The sequence below is a fragment of the Lissotriton vulgaris genome, chromosome 7 (assembly GCF_964263255.1).
Source record: "Lissotriton vulgaris chromosome 7, aLisVul1.2, whole genome shotgun sequence".
Classification (NCBI taxonomy): Eukaryota; Metazoa; Chordata; class Amphibia; order Caudata; family Salamandridae; genus Lissotriton; species Lissotriton vulgaris.
This window is the reverse complement of record NC_141695.1, coordinates 436,543,706-436,568,534: the sequence shown is the minus strand read 5'-3', so window position 1 is coordinate 436,568,534 and position 24,829 is coordinate 436,543,706. Positions and strand designations below refer to the sequence as shown.

Here is a 24,829-nt window from a genome sequence, read left to right as displayed (position 1 = left end):
CAACGACTATGAGTGACACTTTCTGGCGAGCAAAATCATGCACTAAAAGGGAAACTTATAAATATGAGAAATTATAGCAATTTGAGCAACAAGAAACTCCAAGAAGTTCTTGAAACTGCTGCAGAGCACCAGAAATGGAAGGGCACTAACACTAGTGCTCCCTCCTGTAACCTGACAAAGGTAACAACACTACAAAAGTCAGTGGCAGGCTGGCTGCCTGACAAAAACTTTGCAGAGATGCATAACTTTGAGAAAGTTTGGAACTTCAGTAGGCAGACCTAATTAAAATGATGTATTGGCTCGTTGGCTACACAACGTATCTATCAAAGTGACCAGGGTAGCTCAGGTTGAAATTCAGGCGGATAATCCCACGGTGGATTTTGTAATTTCATTTATTTTGCTCTGTATTCATGACAGAGTATTGCTGGACAACTTAAAGAATATTTGGTGCGTCTTCTGTCTGTGTTTCAAGTTTTCAGTGATTATAGAACTTGGTTGATAATGCTTTAAAAGCCTGTCTGTAAACTCTGGTGGCCCTGCATGCTAAATGCTTGATTCACATGCTTTCGGATTCCATCTGCACCGTGGGATTAAATCGAGGCCGGTCACCTCACTTCCTGGCTGTCCTAACAGCCCTGTTACATCAAGGGAAGCACGCACTGCTCAGCAACGCCTCGGAGGCCTCATGGCGACAGGGGCCGCAAGTGAGCCTGCGGCAGAGGCTATTGATTTATTTATGCGGTTTTTATATAGCGCAGACTTTAGCCTAAGGTGTCAAAGCGCTTCACAATAGGACCAGTAATGATACATGAGGAGAAAATTACAAGTGAACAAATTACAAATGCTGACGTTAAGTTACGAGGTAAAAGTGACAATTGTGAGCAAATAAAATACATGAGGCAGCAAACAGTGCATTACAGGACGAAAAAGTGACAAGTGTCCAGGTTACAAAAGAGTACAAAGTACAATGAGAGGTATAATACTGCAATATATGCTAGAGACACTCAAGCACCAGAAGTGTGCCCCACATTGCAGTGGGGCAGACGGTGCCTTTGTAGTTGTACTGGAACCCTCGGCTGCTATTCTCATTGTGCCTGCCTGCAGCGAACACCACCCACCGCACTATGGAGCTATCGGGTTGCGCTTTGAGTCATCGGCTTCTGCCGCCAACCCTGCTGGACAGCCAGCGAGTGCAAGTTGCAACCCACCCCACCCCCCTCTCATACCACGTAGGACTCACTCACCTGGGGGCAAATGGCATTGCTGCCTGCGAATGCTTCTTGCAGCATCTGCCTTGATACAACGCGGCTGGTGCAGAGGTCTGACTGCGGCCTACTTTCCAAATTCCATCGGCTCCCTGAAGCTCAGCAAAGGCAACACTGTGCCTCCCTCCTGCCATCATTGCCCACCGGAGACCCGACCCCCCCCCCCCTCCTACTCCTACTTTTATCTCTTGATGCTCGGCTAGGAAAATGAGCAAAAGTAAGCAAAAGTACAACTGCGGGAATGCCGGAATCCTGTGTACAGTGAGTAGAGATAGGCTCCAAATAAATTCGGATTTAATGTATACTAAAGTGAAACTCACAACTTACATGACAGGTAAGTCTCTGCGCGCAGGGGCCCGGTCCGGCGGCCGCGGCGGACGGAATGCCAGCAGGCCCGGCGATGATCATTCATACCTCTCCCTCACGCACACTAACATGATGCCGCGCCGCGCGGCCATGATGCTGACCAGTCAGTGGTCGGACCGACGACACTGCGACACAGGCGGCAAATCTAGTTCGACCCTGACCCCGCCACTTTTTCTCCAGCCTCACTTTCAGTTACAGAACGGAGGTGAGGTCACATCCGACCCCGGTGGCGCCACAGAGCTGCCCATCTGTACACGCAACGAGTCGCTGCAGATAATGATTTGTTACATTGTAGCAGAGCGCCAAGGCACTTAGATCTTTTCTTTAACTCTTACTAGTCTGAGCCTGGCAAGAACACTTTGTGCTGCCTGGGTCCCGGATCGGCCGGGTGCACTGTACACAGCCAAATGACAAGGCACCAGCAGTCTGTGCTAACGGGCCTCGGCCTCCAGTCAGTCAGTGCCGCCGGCCGCCTCCAAAGAGGTGCCGCCTGGGGCGGACCGCCCCCCCCCCCCCCCCCCCCCCCCTAGCTACGCCGGTGGAACTCCCCCTTGGGAAATGCATTTGCAGTCAGAGCAGGCTTCACGTTTTTCTTCATTGCTGCTTAAGTGTAAACATAGTTGCAGTAGAGGCACAATGGAGACAGGCATCGCCCTCTTCTTCAGTGAAGTTTGGGGAAAGAGTTGCAGCCTGGTCAGCTCCTCAGGTCCTGGTAATTGCAATATCGTCAGACATCCTAACGGCAGCCCACACGGGGGCTAGAATGTAGCTCAGGGTTGGAATAGGCAAGTTCTCCACACCTTTTGTGGTATACCTCCTTGTCTAATTTCAGGCTGAACTAACAGCAGATCTTGCTCTGTTCCTGCTCTCTACTGTTCCAGTAGAGACAGACAAAGACTTTGCCTGTGGTCTCAGCCTTCCTGTACACAAGTGTGCAGAGCTTTAAGCATGAAGTGAGTATTCGATAAGGCAAAGGCCAGTTATCCCCACAACACTCTTAAATATTAAGCCTGTCTGTCTTTAAAAGCTCTTTGTGAAATAATTTGTTTCTCACACACCCCCTTCTAATGATCATACATAAATCACTAAAGTACTAGATAGAAAGTAATGGTTTCCTTTAGCATGCAATACTAACTCCAATAACCAATGGACTGACCACTAACTTTGGCCTACAGGTAGCGTGCTACTCACCGTTCAGCATCTCAATAACTCATCCAGGGTAGTAAGCGCTACCTAAAAGCAACTTCAATAAAAAGATCTGTACCCAAGTGCTATATTTGGCTGCCATCATTAGTCAGCAATGTCATGGGCTGGTAATCGAGGCAGTATTCAGCCATTTTAAATGAAGTTACCCATTGAGTGTACCCTATCACACATTCCAGATTAGAATTCTGCTGAGAAACAAGAGATAAAAATCTAGTTGAACACTTTTCAGGCAAAATGAATTCATGAAATGTAATTTTCGAGGTCTTGGTTGGTTTTGGTATTCCATAAACAATCTTTAAAGTTTTATGCTTCTATAATTGAGCTGTGAATTCTTCTGGACTGACCTTTCTGTGTCACCATTTGCAAGTCTGGCTTTAGTCTAGACCTTTTGATTTTACAGAAATATGTATACTTACAAAGAGGGGCCTTCAGCCACATTGGTCTGTTGTCAATTACGTTTTGCTTCCACCCACAACAGCATCTAGCATGGGGCAGTGGAGCAGCCTACTTCACCCACTGGTTAACTTCACTTGGAGTGATTGCATTTTGCACTTTCACAAGGAGCACATCTCCACACAAGCTAGTGTGGAAGCTCAATTAAAGAAACACAGTCCAGTTTCATAAGCACCTTTATACGTGATTTACAGGGACATGAGGAAAACCGCAGTATATCCAATTCGCAGAACTTTCTCTGGGTGTTTAATACATTAGAACCACAAAAGGTGTGTTTAGTACAGATCCAATCATGAGACAGAAAAGAGGATTTTTTCAGCATAATGAACAAATACATAGTAGACTTACCAACCAGACGAGGCAAAAGTTGCACAAGCAATAAGTGTTCAACCAACACAAGGAAATAAACAGCTCGTTATGCAAGATTTCGACCAGGAAGGTGTCTACATATCCTGATGGCTGAGACCACCAAATGCGTCAATGCGAGGACACAATACCTATGCAATCAGCTTTCGGCATTTGGCTTTTGCTATCTGTGGGCATAGATGGACACATTCCTTGCTCAGTAAGTATGGCAGCAAGTTATTACTGGAACTGTCCATTTTATGACCTGTCATTGTGTAAGCTAAAAAGGACATGAGTTCAACCTTACGTATAAAGCTCCTGGTTACCAGTGAAGCAGAGAATTCAGTTCAAGTGCCTACATGTCTCTCAGGTTCAAATTAATGCAATATAAGCCTGGCTGCCCTTCGCGCTCTGTAAAAGTGCTGCCGCAAACAACCAGAACAAAAAAGACCCAGATAGTAGGTCGATTGTTCAGATTTTCCGAGCCAAACTGGAACCAACTGACCCTGCTTCCAGCAAGATTCGGGATGTTCTTTCTTTTAGAAAGACTCTCAATAATCATTGTTCTGCTAGATCAGCATTGCCCCGCATATGTTCCAATTCATTCGTTCTCAGCTTTCTTGGTACATCAATAGGAGTTTATCTAGCCCAAGAGAGGGAAGATATGTGCTATGGAATGGAATAGGAACACTTTGTCAAGGATTAAAACTTTATTTTCTATTCACACCTGTTTCCAGGAGCTGATCCAGAATGCAGATGATGCTGGTGCGAGTGAAGTCATTTTTGTGCATGACGAGAGGGATTATGAAAAGAAAAGTCTTTGGTCAGAAGACTTGGATACGTTTCAAGTAATGCAAACTAAAGAAGAACCTGTTTAGAAGTGTTCAGGCTTTTCCTGATGAGAGTTCATGAAGTACTCATTCGTGTTGCAGTTTTCCATCCCTGTTGGCCGGCACTGTAACTTCCCCAGTTGTCCTGGTTAGTGTCATAGGACTATGTTCAAAACATGGGTTGGTCACCTGAATGCATAAAGTGATATTAATTAGTGGTAACATTTTCCTCCAATACAGTAGGTTTTTCACTATTTTAAGTCAAGTGTTTGGGAAAGTACCTTTGTTTCCAAGGTGGAGGCCAAGGTATTCTCTAAGACGTTCAGTAGATGTGCCCACCCATTTATGCATTTAAAACAACTCCAAATAGATTGGAATAAATTGGGTAATGTAGTGTAAAATTCCCAAACACCACCATCTTTTTAAGATGTTTCGGGGAAGGGGATTTTCAACAGAGGATTTTGTTTTACCAAAGGAGAAAAAAAGGAGCAAATGTGCATGCACCTTGTAGATCGTCAAACGAAGGAGTATCTTCTGCCTGTTGCAAAATCCACCAGTTTAGGCTTAAGATTAAGCTGTGCTTGCTATTTTATAAACCCTGCAAAATTCATACATCTACTCAAATCCTAGGAGGAAACCTACGAAGAATAGATATATGATCTATGTGAATTTAGTACAAATTATTTGCACACCTGAAGTCCTGGGACTGATGCAATTTTATAGCTACACAGTAACTCTCCCTGATTTAAAATGCATTTGTTATGTAAATCTGCAGAGCAATATGTTTCTTCCCAAACAAGGTAATTTCCAGCAGCCTATGGGAACTTACAAATGCAATAAGCAAAGAGTACTATCAAACATTTTGTCATGATCTTGATTGTTTCATGAGAACTCCATAAGGCCGCCTATTTGTGTGCTCCATGGAGCTGTGTACCAGGTCTTCCATCACTAACAACTTGATGATGCTCAAAATGGCACTGATTATATGTTTGCAGAAAATGGTTGCCTCTTCAAAACTAATTCAAATTAATTTACCTTACTGTTTTATTTAATTTATTTATATAATAGATATTTGTTTACACTAAGTATGTTGTCAAAGGCCACAGCTCTAGGTGAACCGGGAGAGACTCCCAATCGTGCCACAAGACTAGTGGTTGAATCAAGACCGGAAAGAGGTCACTTGGTGTAGACAATATGAAGTGTCAAGTGCAATGATAGGGCCCGGTCCCGATCAAAATGGAATAGGCACTGCTCCATCGGAGCCTAATTATAAATCGAGGATCTCTTTGAAAATGTTGGGTTTCGGTGCTCTGTCAAAACATATACTCTGAAAAAATTATTAAGGGCCAGATTTACGACCCTATTTTGCATGTGCAAACAGTTTTGCAATCCGTTTGCGCATGCAAAATCTATTAAAACCATGTGCAATCCTTGTTCAGTGAGTTGCTATTAGGAAGGGGCATTCCAATTGCGTCCCTTCCTAATAGAGAGCCAGAGGCCTATGTAAGAATGTTTTGCAATCGCATTTGCGGTCGCAAAACACTTGCAATTTACCGCCTTCTTCAAGAGGGTGGTAAAGCACTCACAAATGGGAAGGGGTCCCCTCTGGACTCCTTCCCCTTTGTGAATGTGGGGGAAAATATTTTTAAGGGACAGGCAGTGGTCCCAAGGACCATTACCTGCCCTTAATAAATGAAATGAAAACATTTCATTTTTCTTTTTTTAAATGCATCCCATTTTCATTTAAGGAAAACGGGCTGCATTTTAAAAATAAAACTGCTGTATTTAAAAGTAGTCCCAGACATGGAGGTCTGCTGAGCCCAGCAGGCCACCATACCTGGGAGGGCCAGACATTCCCAATGAGGCCGCACATTGCGAGTACCTCATGACTATTGATGGGGCATGCAATTTGCTACCCCATTGGAAATTGCAAATAGTGTCTATGACACAGTTGTACGTGGCATTTTGCGACTCGCAATTGAGCACAATTTGTGAGTCGCTAAATATCATGGTCGTAAATCCGTCCCTACATCTTTAGTTTAGAGTGATTTTCTTTACTTACCCCAGCCAATTTTGTGTACATATCCTGGCCATCCGTATTGCTTCACAGACCTTTCAGATCATAGGTAGCTCGTAGTACATTCCCTTGACTACTGTTAGCTGGTCGAATGAAGGACATGTTTGAATTCAATGAAAAAATGAGGATTTGTACTGTTTAGTTGGAGTTGGATGCAGCTCCCTGTTCTGTGTCTAATGCATGGAATACACTAAAAGCATCCACAGTTACAGACCATGAGATTCCTTTAAAGTGCGCCCTCCATATCGTTTGTTGTTTCCATTGATGAATTTTTCTCTCTGCCATTATCAGGTCCTGCTCTGCTGGCGTATAACAACGCCACTTTCTCCGATGATGACTGGGAAGGAATCCAGAGCACAGGGAACAGTGTCAAACTGAAGGATCCCAATACCGTGGGACGATTCGGACTGGGGTTCAACTCAGTCTATCACATCACAGGTAAGAAGACCTCGTGTAATTTCACAGTTGGAGAGGAAGAGGGATAAAAACCTGGACATATCCTCCACATCATCACCAAAAATGCTAAAATAAAAATTAATAAATACATTGTTTTATTGTGCGTGTTTCAGGATCATCCTACAGGAATCTCAAGAGATTTTACACATTTTTCTCACCCACATCATTTAGTGACATGCTACATCAACGACAAAACATGTTGTCATGGGAACACAGGTGAATTGGACATTGCATCTCACCCTATACCTGTATTTATTAAAGTTTTAATTATATCTGGGAAACCCCTGAATAAAAGATATGTTCTGGGTAAATCCCAAGAAATATTTAAGTTGTATTGGATCCCTGCGATTATCCAATAAGCATTTACCTAGGAACTTCCAGCAATGGTTGAGTCCGCCATGGTGGTATTTACCTAACATGATATGAAAGATCACCAATGATGAAGCATGCCACGAAAACTTGTTGGGAGAGGCGATTTTTCAAAATCTCATGACATTCCTGTAGGTTAATCTTGAAACACACACAAACGTTTTTTGGTGATATTAAGAAGACTTCATGTAGTAGTGCGTAGTTTAAGGAAAGATAATTGTGTGTGTGTATGTGTGTTTATATGTGTGTGTATATTTATATACACATACACCCTCACATATATATGTGTGTTTTTATACCCAAGTGCATAAAGTGGCATGGCCCTGCTTGGTGGGTGCTGCTTCAACTCGTAGTTGGCCCTACTTTAGCAGCAAAAAAAGTAGGAATGTGAACATTTAGGTGACTCTAGCAGTACCTGGTTTTCAGATGCATTGGCATGTTGATTAAATGGGAGATTTCTTGACACGAGTCAGTGTCTTATAAAGCTGTCAGAGTGTAAGTTCAATTGTATGCATTTTACCTGTCTCACAGGAATTACAGGCTTAACCTTCCTGGCCCAGATTTGAGTCTGTGGCCTGAAAATGGCACCAACTCTGCTATTTTTCTGTAGAGTTTTAACACGCTGTTATGTCTGATCTTTACAAAATTTGCAATACCCTCCTCTCTAACTACATCCCCCCTTCTCTCCAACTCAGTATTGTGTGAAACTATTACCGAGCAAATCATGCTAAACTTAGAATCTCTCCATTAAATCTGGGTGAATTCAATGTAGTTTCCAACATGGAAAAATGCCTAAATCACCTTTTGATATAGTGCAGTAAATGAAAAGATCCTGTGCCTGAGATCCTCTGTGAAGTTCAGCATGTTGGGCTGGAGTTCAATTAACAAAACATAAAGAAAACACCATCAACACATAGCCTTCGTTAAGACTATCCTGGTAAATGTTGTTGTAGATTTCTGATTAAAATGGGCAGTAAGCAGCGGTAAGTGTGATATTGCAGGTCATTTCCACGTATTACTCATGAAGCCTGTAGCAGTCAGAAACATTGTCTTAAATGCCATCATCCCTCCAACTTGTGAATCGCAGACCAGTACAAATATCCAGTAAATCTTACAAGACAGTTTTAGGTCTGGCCAAAAGCCTGCTTTAACTGTTTTGTCAGCCTCATGTTTGCCTAACAAAATACAATAATATATGCTTATACAAGGGCTCCCAACAAGCACTCTTTCACCATTGGGCTTTTGCCATGTAACTCAAATTATATTACCTCCCACCTCAGCCGAATGTGCAGATCAACAGTCCAGCCCACTCCAGCCATATAAATGCTTTCACTTTGAGTAACTGCCTTTTGCCCTTGCATGTGTACACATGCACCTAAAAAACCAGTTCTCCCAATAAAAGACCTTGTTAGACACTTGGGTGTCCCAAAGACTGATAGTTCCTAATATAGTAGAGTTTCATTACCTATTTCCATAACTGTTAATAAACTTATTGTAAATTATAATGTTGATTCCTTTGGTCTACCTATTTGTCCTAGAGAAGATGAGACCAAGTCATTGGAGCATCCAGAGTATTATATGCAGATTTTTAGGTTAAAGCCACACCTTCCTCAAGTTTGTGACTTACATTACAACCATTTGTATTTGACTTGAGCGAGACCTCAGAGCTTTTCCCCAACGGTGGGTATGCACTACGTCTCCAAGCAAAAATGTGCTACTACCTTCATACCCTTTCACCCGCCTACAAATAAACAACCATAATACGTTTTCTAAACACAATTGTACTTTCCAGTTGGCAGATGTAATTTTGACTTCGTTATGAGCAAACTTTGACAAAGAATTAAACGTATGGAAAATAAGCACATATACTTACAATAATTGAATATGCAAATGTATATATTAAAGCTGCACCCCTCAGCTTGATGGTGGCCCTTTGAAGCAGTTGCATCGGACTTGAGCGAACCTCTCTTACAAGTGGAACTGCAGATTTGTGAAAGAATATCAGTATTTTTGCTTTTGACTTGAGACGGATACCTAGTTGTAACTTGTGGAACTGCTTCTTCCTGTAAGATTTGCAATGCTTTTGCATCCGACTTAAAAAGGACACCTAGTTATGACTAGTGGAAGTGCGGCTACATGAAGGGATTTCATTGCTTTTGTTTCGAGGGGGACGCCTAGTAGCTACTAGTGGAACTGTGGCGTCCAGTAAGAATTTCAATGCTTTTGCATGTGACTCAAGAGGGACCTCTAGTACGGATTTGTGGAACTGCACCTTCCTTGAAGGATATCAATACCTTTGGGTTGACTTGAGAGGGACCTTTAGTAGATAGTGGATCTGTGGCTTCATGAAAGAAAATATATGCTTTTGTATTTGACTTGAGTGACACCTCGTAATGAATAGTGGAACTTCAGCTTAATGAAAGGCTATCCATGCTTTTGCATCTGACTCCAGTTACCTCTAGTAACGTCTTGAGGAACTGCAGCTCTTGGAAAGAATTTTGAAGCTTTAACATCTGGGTCGAGAGGTATCTGAAGTAATGACCATAGAATAAGGCAGTGGGCATTTCACAGGGGCGTAAATATAGTGACACTGTTTCTCAACAATCTGGTTGAAGGAATACACAAGTATTAGCACAATTACTTATCCTATTGAAACCAAGCACAATTTATTAGAGTAGCAAATGTGGATATGTACATTTTTATGTTGAAGACACACCCTAATGAGGGACATTAGAAGCAGTTACATCTTACTTGTGAGGGACATTTAGTAACCACATCAGCTATTGCAGCCTTGTGACAGACTTGTTAAGCAGTTACTTCTGACTTGAGAGGAACATCTAGCAGAGTATTGAAGGGCTGCAGTCTTGTTAAAGACTTTATGTGGTTTCTTCCGACTTGAGTTGGGCATCCAGTAATTACTTCAGGTACTGTAGCTATGTGGAAGGCCAGACCGATTGGCTTTGCCAATGCTTATTTGTATTACCGCAGAGTTTTAAGTGTCCTCTGTTACTTCAAAGTGTGAATGGGCTGCAGGAAAGTGACAGTGCAGTGGAAATAGTGGTTTACACCTGCTATCAGTGAGGAATGCCTCAAAATGACAGCAAGGATGTATCTTAAAGTGCGTTAGTGGGGAGGTGAACCATATGACTGTTTAGAGATATTGTACTGCCAAAAAGTGCACATGCTTGAAAATTCTTAGTTCGTGCATGAGCTGCAGACATGGCCCCAAGTAGGAGGAAATAAATGTACTACTAGAGTTGTTTGTTATTTCTGTCACTCACTACTCCAATGTTTGTTAGCATATACTGTAGTTTAAAATGCATTAATGTGTTTGCTTAGACTGTGATAGTTTTATATAAACATTAAACCCAGAGAACATATACGATTACAAAAATCATATGTTTCACATCAATAACTTTAGATTTGATAAGAAACATACCTACAATATATTTACACCTTAGAAAAGCTTCTTTAAAAAAGGAATGTCATAAATACCCCTTAGGATAGATTATTTTCTTCATAAATATTGTATCAAAATATATCTATTCACTTAAGCCACGGTAGAAATTTAACTATATGAATTAATTACATTTTGTATGTAACCTTTTATCCCTCTCACTACCCTCACCACACTTCTCCCACTTAAATGCAGACAGACACACAGTGGACAAGGTGAGATCTCAAATGTTAAAGCTACTTTTCAGTGGTGTAAATATTTTTGCCTATTTCAGGGTGTAGAGAAATACTTCTGCTTGTAGGTAATTGTTTGCTTAGATGCAGCTCCTTGAGACCCTCACTGGCGAGTAGCGCGCTTTATAAATCCCCTGATTGATTGATTGAAGGTTATATCTCATTCAACCCTTCATATTTCTCCATGGTGAATGCCAATTCACTATCCCTTATTCTTCACTTTATTGAAATAAAGAAATAAAATAAAGGCTTTTGATCTTTCACTTAAGTAAGTCGAGATGCCCACTAAGGCCCTCATTATAAATGGCCTCCGAGAGAGGCTGGCTTGGTATATGATGTCCACTAATGTAAGTGGGCACCTTGCACCAGTCCAGACAACCCTTACGATGACTTTATTGGAAAGCTCTCCAAGTGGTAGCTATAGAGGGCAGGCTTAGTCTTGAAGGAGTGTAAAGCAGCTTGTTTTACCAGCATAGTAGCTTATTGTATAGACAAAAGAACCACACAAAGTCATTATAAAAATATGTAATTATTATATACCGCTCTGTAGTATGTTACAGTATCTCCAACACAGAGATATACACAAAGCTCACAATACTATAGTAAAGAAATCAAAGTAATTAGCCCTAATACACAGCGGGCCCACGCGGGACCAACGCATATACTAAGAGAGTAGTATAAGAACCACGACTCGAGTCAGGACAATGTCTAGAATGTAGAATCGCGGGGGATAAGGAACCACCCAAGGTAAGTAGACCGGGACCCCACGGAGCATGCGTGCAGTGTGGGAACTTGACTGCGGGCTCTGTACAACTCTACAAGTAATAAGTAGTTGGTTTTAAAGTTTAAGGACCCTTCCCAGTGGACCCTGTGGAAAGCAGAATGTTGGAGACCCACCCCGCCTGTGGATACCCACGTTACCTAACCCAGGGAAGCTGGGTGCATAGGGATGAAGTGGTGTCGGAAACCGCTGTCGAACCCAGTAGAGCACTTCAGGAAAGTGCCGCTGCTGGAAGAGTATATAGTGTCTGTGGGAATCCAAAGTGGATTCTGGATTAAGAGTACCTGAAAGCAGAGGGGACAGAATCTGGGTCACTTGGGAGGAACCAGGGGCTTGGTAGAAGAATGCTCACTGATGTCGGGTGCTTCAGGGTAGATGTTGATGACCTTGAATCTCCAGCTGTGGGGACCAGGCGAAGCTGAGCATGACCAGGAGCCAGATACAAGCTGTCCCACGAAGGATGTAGAGTGCTATGAGGTCTGTGTCCTGTGGGAGCACCAACAAGCCTTGGCAAAAGCAACCCACGCAGGAAGAGGACCAGCAAGGCCCTGGAGACTCACCACTAGCAGGGGAGTTAGGGCAGGCCCCAAGCAGTTAGGCAAACCCAAGAATGTTGAAGATGACCCTCCACAGGACCCACAGGCCGAAGGCATTGGAGTCGTAGGAGGACCTCGTGCAAAGTTACAAAACAGCAGGCCACTGAGCACCCAGTGCGATATGGCTGAAGATCTTTGTAGGAGCAGTTGCCAGAGGTTGGGGCTACTTGGAGCCCAATGCACTTGTTGCAGAATTGAGACAAGCATTTGCACTTGCAAAAGGACACAGTGCACAGGGGTTCGGGTATTGCAGCCCCCACAAGGGATTCTGGCCTCCAGCTCCGTGAGAGGATAGCGCAGGACTTGAGTAGTGAAGAAACCCACCTCCTGTGTTGTTGAATCCTTCGGAGTCCATAGGAGCTCGGGATCAGCAGACCGGTCAACAGTGTTGCAGAGCCTGCAAATGCAGGGGAGTACTCCTTCACTCCAAGGGAGATTACTTTGGTAGTCCTTGATGTTTCACAGGCCTTGGAAGGTTCATATATGATGCACAGGCAAAGACGATACAGCAGACTGGAAGGGAGATCAAGTCCAACCCAAACGAAGACCAGCGAAGTCCAGAGTGCCCAGATCAAGGGTCTACAACCTTTTCTGTATTGAGAGCTACTTATGTTCAATAAAACACATTAACAGCTACTAATATTATTAGTGCAGTATAATTTCAATTTCTTTATATGTATATTAATTCAACCAAGCAAAATCTTTCTATTTTAATAAGCTGGATTGCACACAGGTGAGCTACTCAGAGTTTGCTCAAGAGCTACAGTAGCTCACAAGCTACTGGTTGGAGACCCCTGGCCCAGATGGTGGAAGTGCAGTGGTTTCGGTTCTGAATCTTATCCCATGACAAATCTAGGGACTTACACCCAGGCAAGCCCTTAAGTACCTTAGGGAAAGGGTTAGGAAGATTCAGGGAATTCTTCGAGGGGAGGGTTTAGATAGGGGGGAGGTTACTACCATGTCCTTTGTCCAGATTTGTGCCAGAGCATGAGCCGCTGGCTCCCACGACTGGTTTGAACTGGACTATGCACAGAGACACCAAATGTGCCCCTCCTGCAGACATTCTGGCGCTGGCAAGCGCACCCATCCAGCCCCAATACACTAAATCGTATCTGGGTGGTTATCACACCTACCTGTGACAGGATATCTATTGTTCTGCCTTCCCCTGATCGATCTTGGGTCAGCAGCAGGAGGGCAGAAATGTGTCTTTGGTCGACAGCAACCATTTTGCGTTGTCTGGATCAAGAAGGCTGGTACCAGGAGCACCAAAAGCCTAACATTGGGTTCTTCTGGTCCTTGGAATCATACCTCCCACACTGTTTAGGGTGTGTGGGGTATGATTTCAACATGTTTGATACCAAACATGAAATGATTTGTTGCAGCCAGATTCAAGATGGTCATTGTTTAATTATGCGGTACCCCTTCATATAGTGTATGGCTGCTTCACTGACAACCCAGGAGAATGGACTCCGTAGACTGCAGGGGTTTGCTGCCCTCTCACTTAGAACCAAGCATCCTGCCTTCAGGATTGTTAAGGCCTGCTATAGGGGTGACTAATGGGTTTTAAGTCCAGTGTCCCTTAGATATAGTAAACCTATATCTTTCATAAGTGGTGAAAACACCAACTTACACAGGCTGCAATGGCAGACCTGTAGTTCCATTTTGAATGGTCTCTCATGGGAGGCATAATACAGTCTTTAGCCCATGGGGTACCTCTGGGGTACCTATGCTCTGGGTACATGGGTACAATATAATAAGTGTGGAAATGTACCTTTTTTGGGGTACACTGGTGCAGGGTCACCCTTTTGTCCACGGGTTCAAAGACCAAAAAATAGAGATCGGCACTGGAGTTGGAATAAATACCAAGTTTATTAACCACTCATGAGTTGGACCACATCCACACAGCACTCCAGTGCTGCATGAGGTAGTACACTGGCTTCACAAACCGTTGTCCCTTTTATACTAGTTTCCTGCACTGTAAGCATGTGAACAGCAATAGGAAGAACAAGTTTTGGAAATAGTTATCAGCATACAATGGTCGATGAATAACTACATGGTCAGCAAGGTGGGAGGGGGAGCAGAAATGCTTATGGCACAATAAATGATTGACAGTTAACAGGTGTACTTGCAGCTACAAACCCTCAGCATGCACATTGCTTTTAGCTGAGTCAGGAAGTTAAACTAATATAGATAACACAAGCACAGTAAAAAGACAAACGGCGGAACTACGAAGGAAATTAAATGGACACCACAGCCAAAATGGCTGCAGCTTATGCCAAGTAAAATATCATACATTTCCACAGCATAAGCAAAGCCATTTTCTTATACTCCAAAAGGGGTACGATAAACATCATGGATGTCAATTAGCATCATATCGTTGACTTCTCGGTCTATTGCTAAATGGGCATTTTATATTTTGAACATTCGTTTTAGATAGTAGACTAGTAGTACAAGTGGAAATACAGAGGGAACAAAGCATTGGCCTGCATTGGATACATACAAAACAAGAGAAGAGAATTGCAATAATTATGAACAAGGCCGATAATTTATTTTATTTATTTAAGGGTTTTATATAGCATCAGTTTGATCCACTTCATTGTTTATAGTTCTTTTGAATCGGTTCAAGGAAATGTCTTTAACAGTTTATGATCTTTATGAAAAGATGCAGGTGCTAGGAACACAGGAGGAAGCATGAAGGACACATAACCTGTTCCAGGACATCTGATTGGTAGAGGATAGTAGCCTTTACTCCCATAGATTAAATACGTGTTGTGGGAGGATAGAAAACTGCTATTGTTCGTTTCAGTAATTTATTTTGTTTATTTAAGGGTTTTATATAGCGCTAGCCAGACCTGAAGGTATTGGAGCGCTTTTCAGCATTATCAATCATAAGATACATTAATATAGTAATATGCACAATGGGTCCTTACGCATCGTGTAATCTCTTTGCTACAAGCACATAGTCACTTGTGAGATATGTTAACACCGTTGTATGTGCAATGTCTCAAGGCGTTTCGAGTGGTGTCGTCATAGAGAGCACCATGTCTCTTGACAGGATTTGGTCATGGATGTGGGTTATGAATCCTTGTGAGCGCTGAATCACTTGTAAGATATGTTAAAAAAGTTGTGTGTACAGTGTCTCAGGTCGCTCCGAATCATCACTTCGTAGATATCACCCTGTCTCCTGCCGAGGTAGTCTTGGGGAGAGTGAGGTAGGGGGTCTGAGGTCAAAGTCGCAGCGTGCTGTTGTAGGCAGGCTTTGGTGTTAAGTTGTAGCTAACCCTTCTGGAGGGATCTGTTGAGGAGGTCTTTGAGCTGCCTTTTGAATTTTAAGTAGGAGGGGTTAGTCCTGATGTGTACTGGGATGGAGTTCCAGATTTTGGGCGCACTTCCTGCAAAGGATAGCGATGCGTTTTTTTGTTTGCAAGTTTTAGGAGGGATAAACGAGTAGAGTGTTGGTGCTCCTTAGGTTTCTTGACTGACCTACCTTCTGGAGTTTGGAGGCCAGGTAGGCGGGTTTCCCTGTATGCAGCTCTTTGTGCATGAGGCATGTGGTTCTGAAGTTGGCGTGCATTTAGACTGGGATCTATTTTAGTTCTTTGAGTGCCGGAGTGATGTGTTGATATTTCGTTACCCCTGTGACCATACTTGCTGCTGCGTTCAGGGTTGACCTGAGAGGTGCTAGGTGTGATTATGCTGCTCCTGTGAGGGTTGCACTTCCGTAGTCCAGTCTTGACCGCTCCATGGATTGAGTGGGTTGTTTGAGGTTGTTCGGCTGGATTAAGGGTTTTATTTTGTATAGTAGTTTGAGGTTTAGGAAGGCGCTCTTTGCGGTACTCTTTATCTTTTTGCTCATGTCTAATTTAGGGTCTAGAGAGATTCCCTCCGATTTAACTGAATTGTTTAGTTGAGAGCATCAATGGATTTAAGCCATTCTGTGAATTGGGGGTTCTTCTCCTTGTTGGAGATGAGGAAGATTTCAGTCTGGTCTTGGCTTAGTTTCAGGTGATTGCGTGATAACCAGTGTTGGACTTCTCTAAGAGTGTTGTTCAGTCTCTGGATGTCTTCAATGGAGGAGGCTGCCAGATAGATCTGGGTATCGTTATCATAGAGTGGAAGGGAATGTTTTTTTCTTTTTTTAGTATAGTGGCAAGAGGTTCCATATGGATGTTGAAGAGTTGTGGTGATAGTACTGATCCTTGGGAGACACCTCTGTAACAGTAATGTTCAATTCTGTGGTACAGTCACTTTTTCCCCACTGTGATACTACCAAAACTGCTCACAAAGATTTGCTCGGGCTTTAGTAAGGTCGATAACAAAAGGCCCGTTACCCTGGGCCATTTGAGTGTTGAGGAAAATATAACGTGTGGAGGAATTTCTTCTGCAATACTCCTCCATTTCCCATACAGTTCCTTTGGCTTGTGGGTCCCCTTCCTCATCGTGATAACAAACTTTATTACGTTTTGCATTAAGTCCTCCTACATCAGCTAGAGTAATATTCACAATTTCAAATGCCCACAACAGTGCAAACCAGGCCCTACAGGAGCCATTATGCACGGATTGCAAGGGAATGAAAGGCGTTCCTCCCTTCTTCTGATGAGCCGGCATCATTCCACATACCCAGCAGTTGGTAGTGTTCTTAGCATTATGAGTATGATGCAACATTTGTATTAAAGCGTTATTGAGATACAACATTCGGTGTTTCTTTTCATGATAGGGAAGAGTAAAATAATAATGTTCGGTGGGGACAGGAGTAGTAGCAGTCAATACGTTTTGAGCTGGAGCTACTTCCTCTACAACCCACATTATTACAGCAATGAAGTTAGTCCAATAGCGAATATCATATTTTTACTACAAACTTTTGCAGCGTTCGATTTCTTCTCCTCCGGTATGTTCATTTAGTCAGTAAACAACAAAACAGATGGTGCCCTAAGGTCCTGGGCAGTCGTTGGTTTATTCACTAACATTGAGACGAGCAGTCCCTAATAGGCTACCCCCTTTGTAGTCCGTCTTTAACCACCCAGGACAGTTGCTCAGTCTTGTTCTGCGATGAAATGTCTTTCTTCCTGGATCAAAGCAGATATCTAGATGCACCAGGGATCGTATGGTCCAGGAAGACTTCCTCAGGTCTTTCAGGTGACACAGCTCGTCCTTTCTCTGTGGCCAGGATTTTGCAGTGATCTGTCAACGCAGCTGGGCTCACGAGGGCACGCAGGACTTTTCGACAATGGGTGACATGCACCCAATTCTTCAGGTTGGTCACTCTCCCTGTAGTTCTGGTAGCCAGGAGGACTTGTTCCGGTCCGTGCCAACAAGGTGCCAAAGAACTTGGTCAGTTGAAACGACTTTGTCAAAACAAAGTTGCAGATCATGGCCATCACCCTGCGACCTGTCTGGAAGGGCTTCCTGTACCTGCTGATAAATAGAAGACCAGCTGTCAGTTAACTGGGACAAACAGTCACTCATCAACACATGGGGTGCATCATGTATAGGGCGAGGCTTAGGGATTCCCCAAATATTCATGGACCTGCAAAACACAACCTCATATGGCATAAGGCCAGATCGTGTATGTGGTATTGATCTGATAGAAAGTAGTGGTAGGGGCAGGGCATCCTGCCATTTCAAAAGACGTGGAAGCCTGTATTTTACCAATTTCAATTTCAGGGTGGAGTTGTAACGCTCCACCAAACCTGCTGATAGTGGGTAAAAAGGGGCATGAAATTTCTGCTTAATCCCTAACCCTTTTATGACCTATTGGACAACTTGCCCAATGAAATGAGGTCAATCGTCACTCTTTAGGACGCAACAAATGCTGAATCGGGGAAAGAACTCCTTCAGGATTACTTTTGACGTCGTGAGAGCTGTATTATCCTTCGTAGCATACGCCTCCACCCATTTACTGAAGGCACAACCCAATACTAGGACCTATTTTAGGTTCTTACAGCGCGCAAACTGAATGTAGTCCATTTGTAGGACCACAAAAGGTGCAGTTTGTGTCGTAAACCCTCCTGTTGGAGTTCGCGTTCTCTTTCCAGGATTATACTGGAGACAGATCAGACAAGACTGGACTATCTTTCTAGCAGTGCTGGCAGTATCAGGATGATCCCAAACTTGCATGAGTTGTTTTGCCATTGAGGATGCATCAACATGTGCCGGCCCGTGTGCCTTGTGAATCATGGGGTGTAAGTAGGCTGTGGGTAACTTCCATTTGGTCATATCTTTATTCTTCCAGGAGCTCTCATCATGCAGTGCTCCCTCCGTAGACCATTGGTCTAGTTCAGCAGTGGAGGCAGATTGTTGCATGTCCAGCACTTCTTGCCTGGCATCATGCCAACCTTCAGTTTGTGACTTCACTACATACAGATGTGGTACTTCGCTGCATTGCAGTTTTACGGGCTGTGTGATCTGCAAAGGCATTACCTGCTCCTAATTTATCTGTCACTTTCTTGTGTGCTCCAACACAATTGCCACTTCCTTAGGATAGGTTAGAGCAGTAAGGAGGTTATGTACTATTTCTCCATGCACTATCTTTGTCCCATGTGAGGTGAGAAAGCCCCTTTCTTTCCACAAATGACCAACATTGTGTGCCACCCCGAAAGCATACTGTCTGTCGGTAAAAATATTAACAAGTAGCGAGCAAGGCTCTTGAAGAGACTGGAGATGGTACTCCTTCATCGGAGGAGCCGACACTAAAGGATATCATGGGTGCCATTACTAGTGTCGGATGGATATGGGCCAACAATATGAAACTCTCGCTGCAAAGATCGACACGGTGGCGATCGAGGTTAACCTCATTAGGGCGGACCTGGGTAAGACGAATGAACGGGTCAAGTCTCTGGACATTAAAACTGCGAGCTTGACCACTGATGTCTTGGACCTTCAGGCTGAGGTTCGCGCTCTCCATACCTCCAACGACCAGTTTGCCCGCCGGCTGGAGGATTTCGAGAGCCGGGCCAGGCGCAACAACGTCCGCATCGTGGGGGTTCCGGAGAACTCTGCGGACGTCCCCACGGACCTTCTGGTGGAGGATCTGGGCCTTAAAGATCTTGCACCTAAGGGCCTCAGCAACTTTTTTACCGTGGAGCGAGCACATAGAGTTCCCGGCGGGAAGCCCAAGCTGGGGGCCGCACCAAGACCTATGATCGCCAGGATTTTTAATTTACGGGACCGGGACGCTATCCTGCAAGCTTCACGAACCACGGGTCCCACCAAATTTGACAATGCCTCGGTCAGTTTCTATCCAGACTTCACCCAGGCGGTGCAGAAACAACGCATGGGTTTCACCGGGGTGAAGAGACAGCTTAGAGATATGGGCCTGAAATATGCCATGCTTTTTCCTGCCCGACTGAGGATCGAGTATGAGGAGCGGGTGTTTTTCTTCGATCGCCCCGAAGTGGCCAGTGACTGGTTGGACACATTGCCATCAAATCGCACGAGCGGCGAGAGCTCGAGAGGTGCTGAACAGGAGTAGTGAGTCTGCAGCGGCGAACTGGTTACTTTGGATTACTAGCAGTGGCTTTTTAATAGACTTGCTTCATAATGTGGATACCCGGGGGTGGGGGGAATCGGGCCTCCTCTTCCTCCTCTGGGGGCTTTCTCTCTCTTCTTGTAGGTTAGTTAAATGGGGCGACAGGCACACTGCAAGTTGGGGTGGCTTTCTGGTCTAATGCAGGGGTGCAGGGTGGGGTGATGTGTTTTTCAGGGTTCTTTGGGGGTGGTGGGGGTGTCTTTTCCTTTTTGTTTTGTTCGAGGCTGCTTTATATCCTGTTGTTTGTTCTGTGTGCTTATTCCCGGGCGAGGGGGGCTGGGTGCTCAGTGCAGTGATGGGGGGGGGGGGGGGGAGCTTAGGATGCTGAGTTGGAATGTTAACGGTCTTGGAGATAGAATAAAGCGGGGTATTTTATTGCAATACTTGAAACGCTGTACCCCAGATGTGATTTTGCTCCAGGAGACGCACTTGGTTGAAAATGCATGCCGCGCACTAAACAGACGTGGCTACCGTATGGTGGCACACTCAGGGTTCACATCTGGTTCGAGAGGGGTGGGGGTCATGGTACGAACTTCCCTCCCCTTGGAGATAGATGACGTAGTGTTGGACGACCGGGGCCGCTATGCGGCTATTACGGGTTGGTGGGAAGGGAAAACGGTTTCCATCTTGTCTGTGTATGTCCCCCCTGGCCTAGAGTCTACCACATTTGCTGATTTGGGTGATGTGATCCTGGGGCTTCCTGACTGCATACTGGTAGTGGGTGGCGATTTTAACTCTGTAGTCAGTGGGGATGAGGATCGTAGCCCCCCAGAGCTCCGCCTGCGGCACAGCTCTGGCTCGGAAAGCTCCTGGATACGCTCAGGCTAGTTGACAGTTGGAGACAGCTACACCCTGGTCAGCTCCAATATACTTACTACTCAGGTGGACACGGGAGTCTATCGAGATTAGATTATATTCTTATGCCAGCAGCGCAGATGGTCTCTGTGCGCAGGGGCGGCTCTAGGATCATGGTGGCCCTGGTCAGGGAGCGTAGGCCGGGGGCCCCGGAAGAGGGGTTCCGGGTGGGGCAGAGCGCGGAGGCCAGTAAAGAGGGGGGGGGGGGGGTGTGTCAGGGTGTTTAGAAGTGGAACTGAGCCGGAGGCCACCAAATCCCTGCCAGGGGCCGCCACACAAATATGTATCCATCCTCAGAGGATAAACATATTAAGGATATATATTGGTGTGGTGGCCCCTGGGGTTTGGTGGCCCTGTGCAGGTGCACAGCTTGCACATGCCTAAGGCCGGCCCTGCTGTGCGGGAGGTTAGGCATTTGGCCAGGGGGATCTCTGATCACTCTCCGCTTTAGCTTACAGTTGACATGCAATTGGGTGCCGAGGGCCGTATCGCTCTGATCAACCCCTGGCACCTTCGTAACCCTAAGATCAGGTCAGAGGTAGTGAAATGTATGGACTACTACTTCGCTGAGAATGAGGGATCGGTATCCTCCCCGGTTACATTGTGGGAGGCCTATAAACCAGTGATTCGTGGTCCAGTCTTGTCCCTCATTGCCAGCGAAAGGAGGCGTAAGAATGCTGCGGTGGTGGATCTGGAAAATGAAATCACTGACTTAGAGGGGCAGATGGAGCCCGGGGTCACTCCGGAGGTGATGCATTCTCTGGCCCTGAAACAATCTGATTATAAGGCGCTGGTCACTGATGCGGCCAAGGCGATGCACCGTGAGCAACAGGGGCGTTTGTATGATGTTGGTGATAAGGCGGGAAAGTTGATAGCATGGCTGGACAAAAAGGATAGATTGAACAGAGTGGTGCCTGTTGTTGAACGTATGGATGGTGTGCGTGTCGTGGACCCGATTGATCTAGTCCAAGCATTTGCCCATCACTTTCAGGCGGTTTATGCGCCAGTCTCTGATAGGCCGGAAGAGGATTCGCATCTTTTGCTTCGAGATATCGCCCTTCCTAGCCTTTTGGATTCGGACAAGGAGCTTATGGAGGCGGATTTCTCCACCGATGAAGTAGCGCTCGCTATTCGTTCACTTCGTTCCGGGAAGGCCTCGGGACCAAATGGTATACCGGTGGAACTGTATAAACTATGCCCTGACAAAATGGCGCCGTATCTTCGTCGGATGTTCCGGTCATCGCGAGATCTCGGCTCTCTTCCTCGAGATCAGAGATTGGCATCCATTGTGGTCATCCATAAAGATGGCAAGCCCCGTGATCATTGCTCATCGTATCGGCCGATTTCGCTCTTGAATGTTGAGCCCAAAATTCTCGCTAAACTTCTGGCAAATCGGCTGGTTACGGTGATTGCAGACTTGATCCATCCGGACCAATCTGGATTTATACCCCACCGAAATACCGCGCTCAATCTACGTCACCTCCATGGCGCCTTAGCAAGGGTGGGGTCTCTTCGAGAGCCGGCCATTTTAGTTTCTCTTGATGCCTCGATGGCCTTCAAAACGGTTGAGTGGCCATATTTGTGGGCTGCTCTTGCTAAGTTTGGTTTCGGCCCTAAATTCATTGGGTGGATTAGGCTTTTGTATGAGCAGCCGCTGGCACAGGTGGTGGTTAGTGGTAGGGCTTCGGAGCCCTTCACCCTCGGACGTGGAATGAGACAGGGGTGCCCCTTGTCGCCTCGCCGCTCCTCTTTGCGCTTGCCCTTGAGCCCCTGGCTGCATGGTTGCGGTGGTAACCATCGCTTAAGGGCATCCGATGGTCGCCTGACTTCGAGGACCGGATATCACTCTATGCCGAAGATATATTGTTGTATCTTACCTCTCCTCGTAAGTCGTTGGGCGTCCTGTTTGATGTGTTACGCTCCTTTGGGAGGAATTCCGGTCTGGTCATTAACTGGGCCAAGTCCTGTATTTATCCACTCACGGACGATGAGCCTCTTCTTCCCCGCAATTGTCCGATACCGGTTTCCAGGGATGGCTTTAAATACTTGGGGATCTATATTTCACTGGACCCCAAAGCCCCCTATGAGCGGAATTTGTTGCCTCCGCTCTCCCGGCTTCGGTCAGATGTTGCGGTGTTGTGCGGCTTGCCACTCTCCCCCTTGGGAAGGGCGGCCCTGTTCAAAATGATGTCTCTCCCCCGCTTCTTGTATGCCATTCAAAACACACTTGATTTGGTACCTGCCAGCTATTTCCGAGAGATCGAGGGCTTGCAGAGGCGGTTGGTATGGGGTGGGCGGCCACGTATCGCACTGGCGAAATTGACTTTGCCATGGTACGATGGAAGTATCGCGTTGCCCGACATCAAGCGCTACTGCTGGGCTTCCCAGTTGAGTGCTGTGAACCACGCTATGTACGGCCCTGTCCCGAACCCCGCGTTTGAGATGGACAGATGGCAACTCCCCGGGGGGGATTACAATGGAGCGCTCTATTCTAGAGCCGACCGTAAGCACCTCACAGGCCCTACTGCAGTGGCGGTGCGAGTTTGGGGAAGCGCTACCGCCGCCACGGGATGGATGGATAAATGGGATCTCATCGGTATCAGCAGGCTGGGCGACCTCTGGGCCAAGGGCAAAGTTAAGACCTTCGAGGCACTCCAGCGGGAATATAAACTGAGCGACAGGAAATATTACCGGTACCTCCAAGTCAGCCATGCGATAAACTCTGTTTTCCCGGCTGACACTTCTATCCCGGAGTCCTCACCTCTTGAGGATAGAGTGCTTGATGGATACGTCCCGACCGCACTATATCTCTCATTTATAGGAAACTGATCAACGATCGTTCGGATCTCCTTCTGCAACTGCGAAATGCTTGGACCAGTGACGGGTTAGAACTGGACGATGAAGACTGGCAGGCGGCGATATCTTCCCCTAAGGAGGTTGCGATTCCGGCATGTCTTAGGTTGGTGCCACTCAAAATACTGCATCGGGTATATGTCACGGGCCCACGACTGATACATATGGGTTTTTCTGTGGATGGATTGTGTAGGCGCGGATGTAGTATGCTGGCTACCTTTTTGCATATCCTCTGGGAATGTCCGGAGGTGGCGACGTTTTGGCGCAGAGTGCATGCGGTTATGGGTGAAGTGACGGGGGTTGTGTTGTTGCCTGAGGCCAGACGTTGTCTGTTGAATGTCTGGGAACCAATGACTGTACTGTTGCTCAAACTCAATGGGTCACATTGGGTAATATGGTTGCTGAACGGGACATAGCCCAGTTATGGGGTTCCCCAAGGCCGCCGACAGTCCTAACGTGGAAAGAAAATATGGACTGGTCCATGTTCAGAGGGAAAACTGTATGTTTCCCGCGGCAGACCCAAGAAATGGGGTAGGATCTGGGGTCAATGGAACGCATACCGTGGAGAGATTTGCACCCCCCATTCACTGACCTTCCGGATCCGCTTCTTCTCCCTTGACCGTGCGTTCCCTGTACTTAGTTTTTGTTGACTACACTGTATTGTTTTGCTCCCGGGTCCCCCCCACCCTCCCCGATATTTCTCCTCTCTTATATTGTAAAAAGTCTTTCACCCGTCTCCCACTGCCATAAGGGTCAGCCAGTTTTTACACAGCAATGCCTCGATCTTTTTTGTGTTTTGTTTTTGTTTTTATTTATTTATATAAAAGATAAAATGTGAAACCTTTCACTGATCCTAGTTATACCACCTGCTTCTACATGATCACGAAATATCGCTGCCGGACCCCGGGTTGTCGGCTGAAGAGCTGTGTATTTTGATGTTGATGATGTTGTGTTTGACTGGCCAGCCTCCGTGGTTGTAGGTCTGTAACTGTCTCTTTCTTTACATAATAAAGGTTTTAAAAAATATATATATTAACAAGTAAATCTGTTCTAAGCTCCCATGCTCCCATTAGTGCAATCAATTCAGCCTCTCGGGCCGACTTCTATGGGATGCAAGCTGTTTTAACTACTGTCTGAAGTGTTGTAATCGCATAGTCAG

General features: G+C 45.5%; 1 protein-coding gene across 1 annotated transcript in view; it reads left to right on the top strand.

The window, feature by feature from the left end:
* The first annotated feature begins 1,472 nt into the window (after positions 1-1,472).
* Positions 1,473-24,829, top strand: part of LOC147701801 (sacsin-like) — a 196,811-nt gene continuing 173,454 nt past the window's right edge. Inside the window, 3 exon segments of the mRNA XM_086929370.1 lie at positions 1,473-1,526; positions 4,373-4,472; positions 6,822-6,980. Of these exon segments, the coding sequence (XP_086785496.1) occupies positions 1,473-1,526; positions 4,373-4,472; positions 6,822-6,980 (313 nt within the window).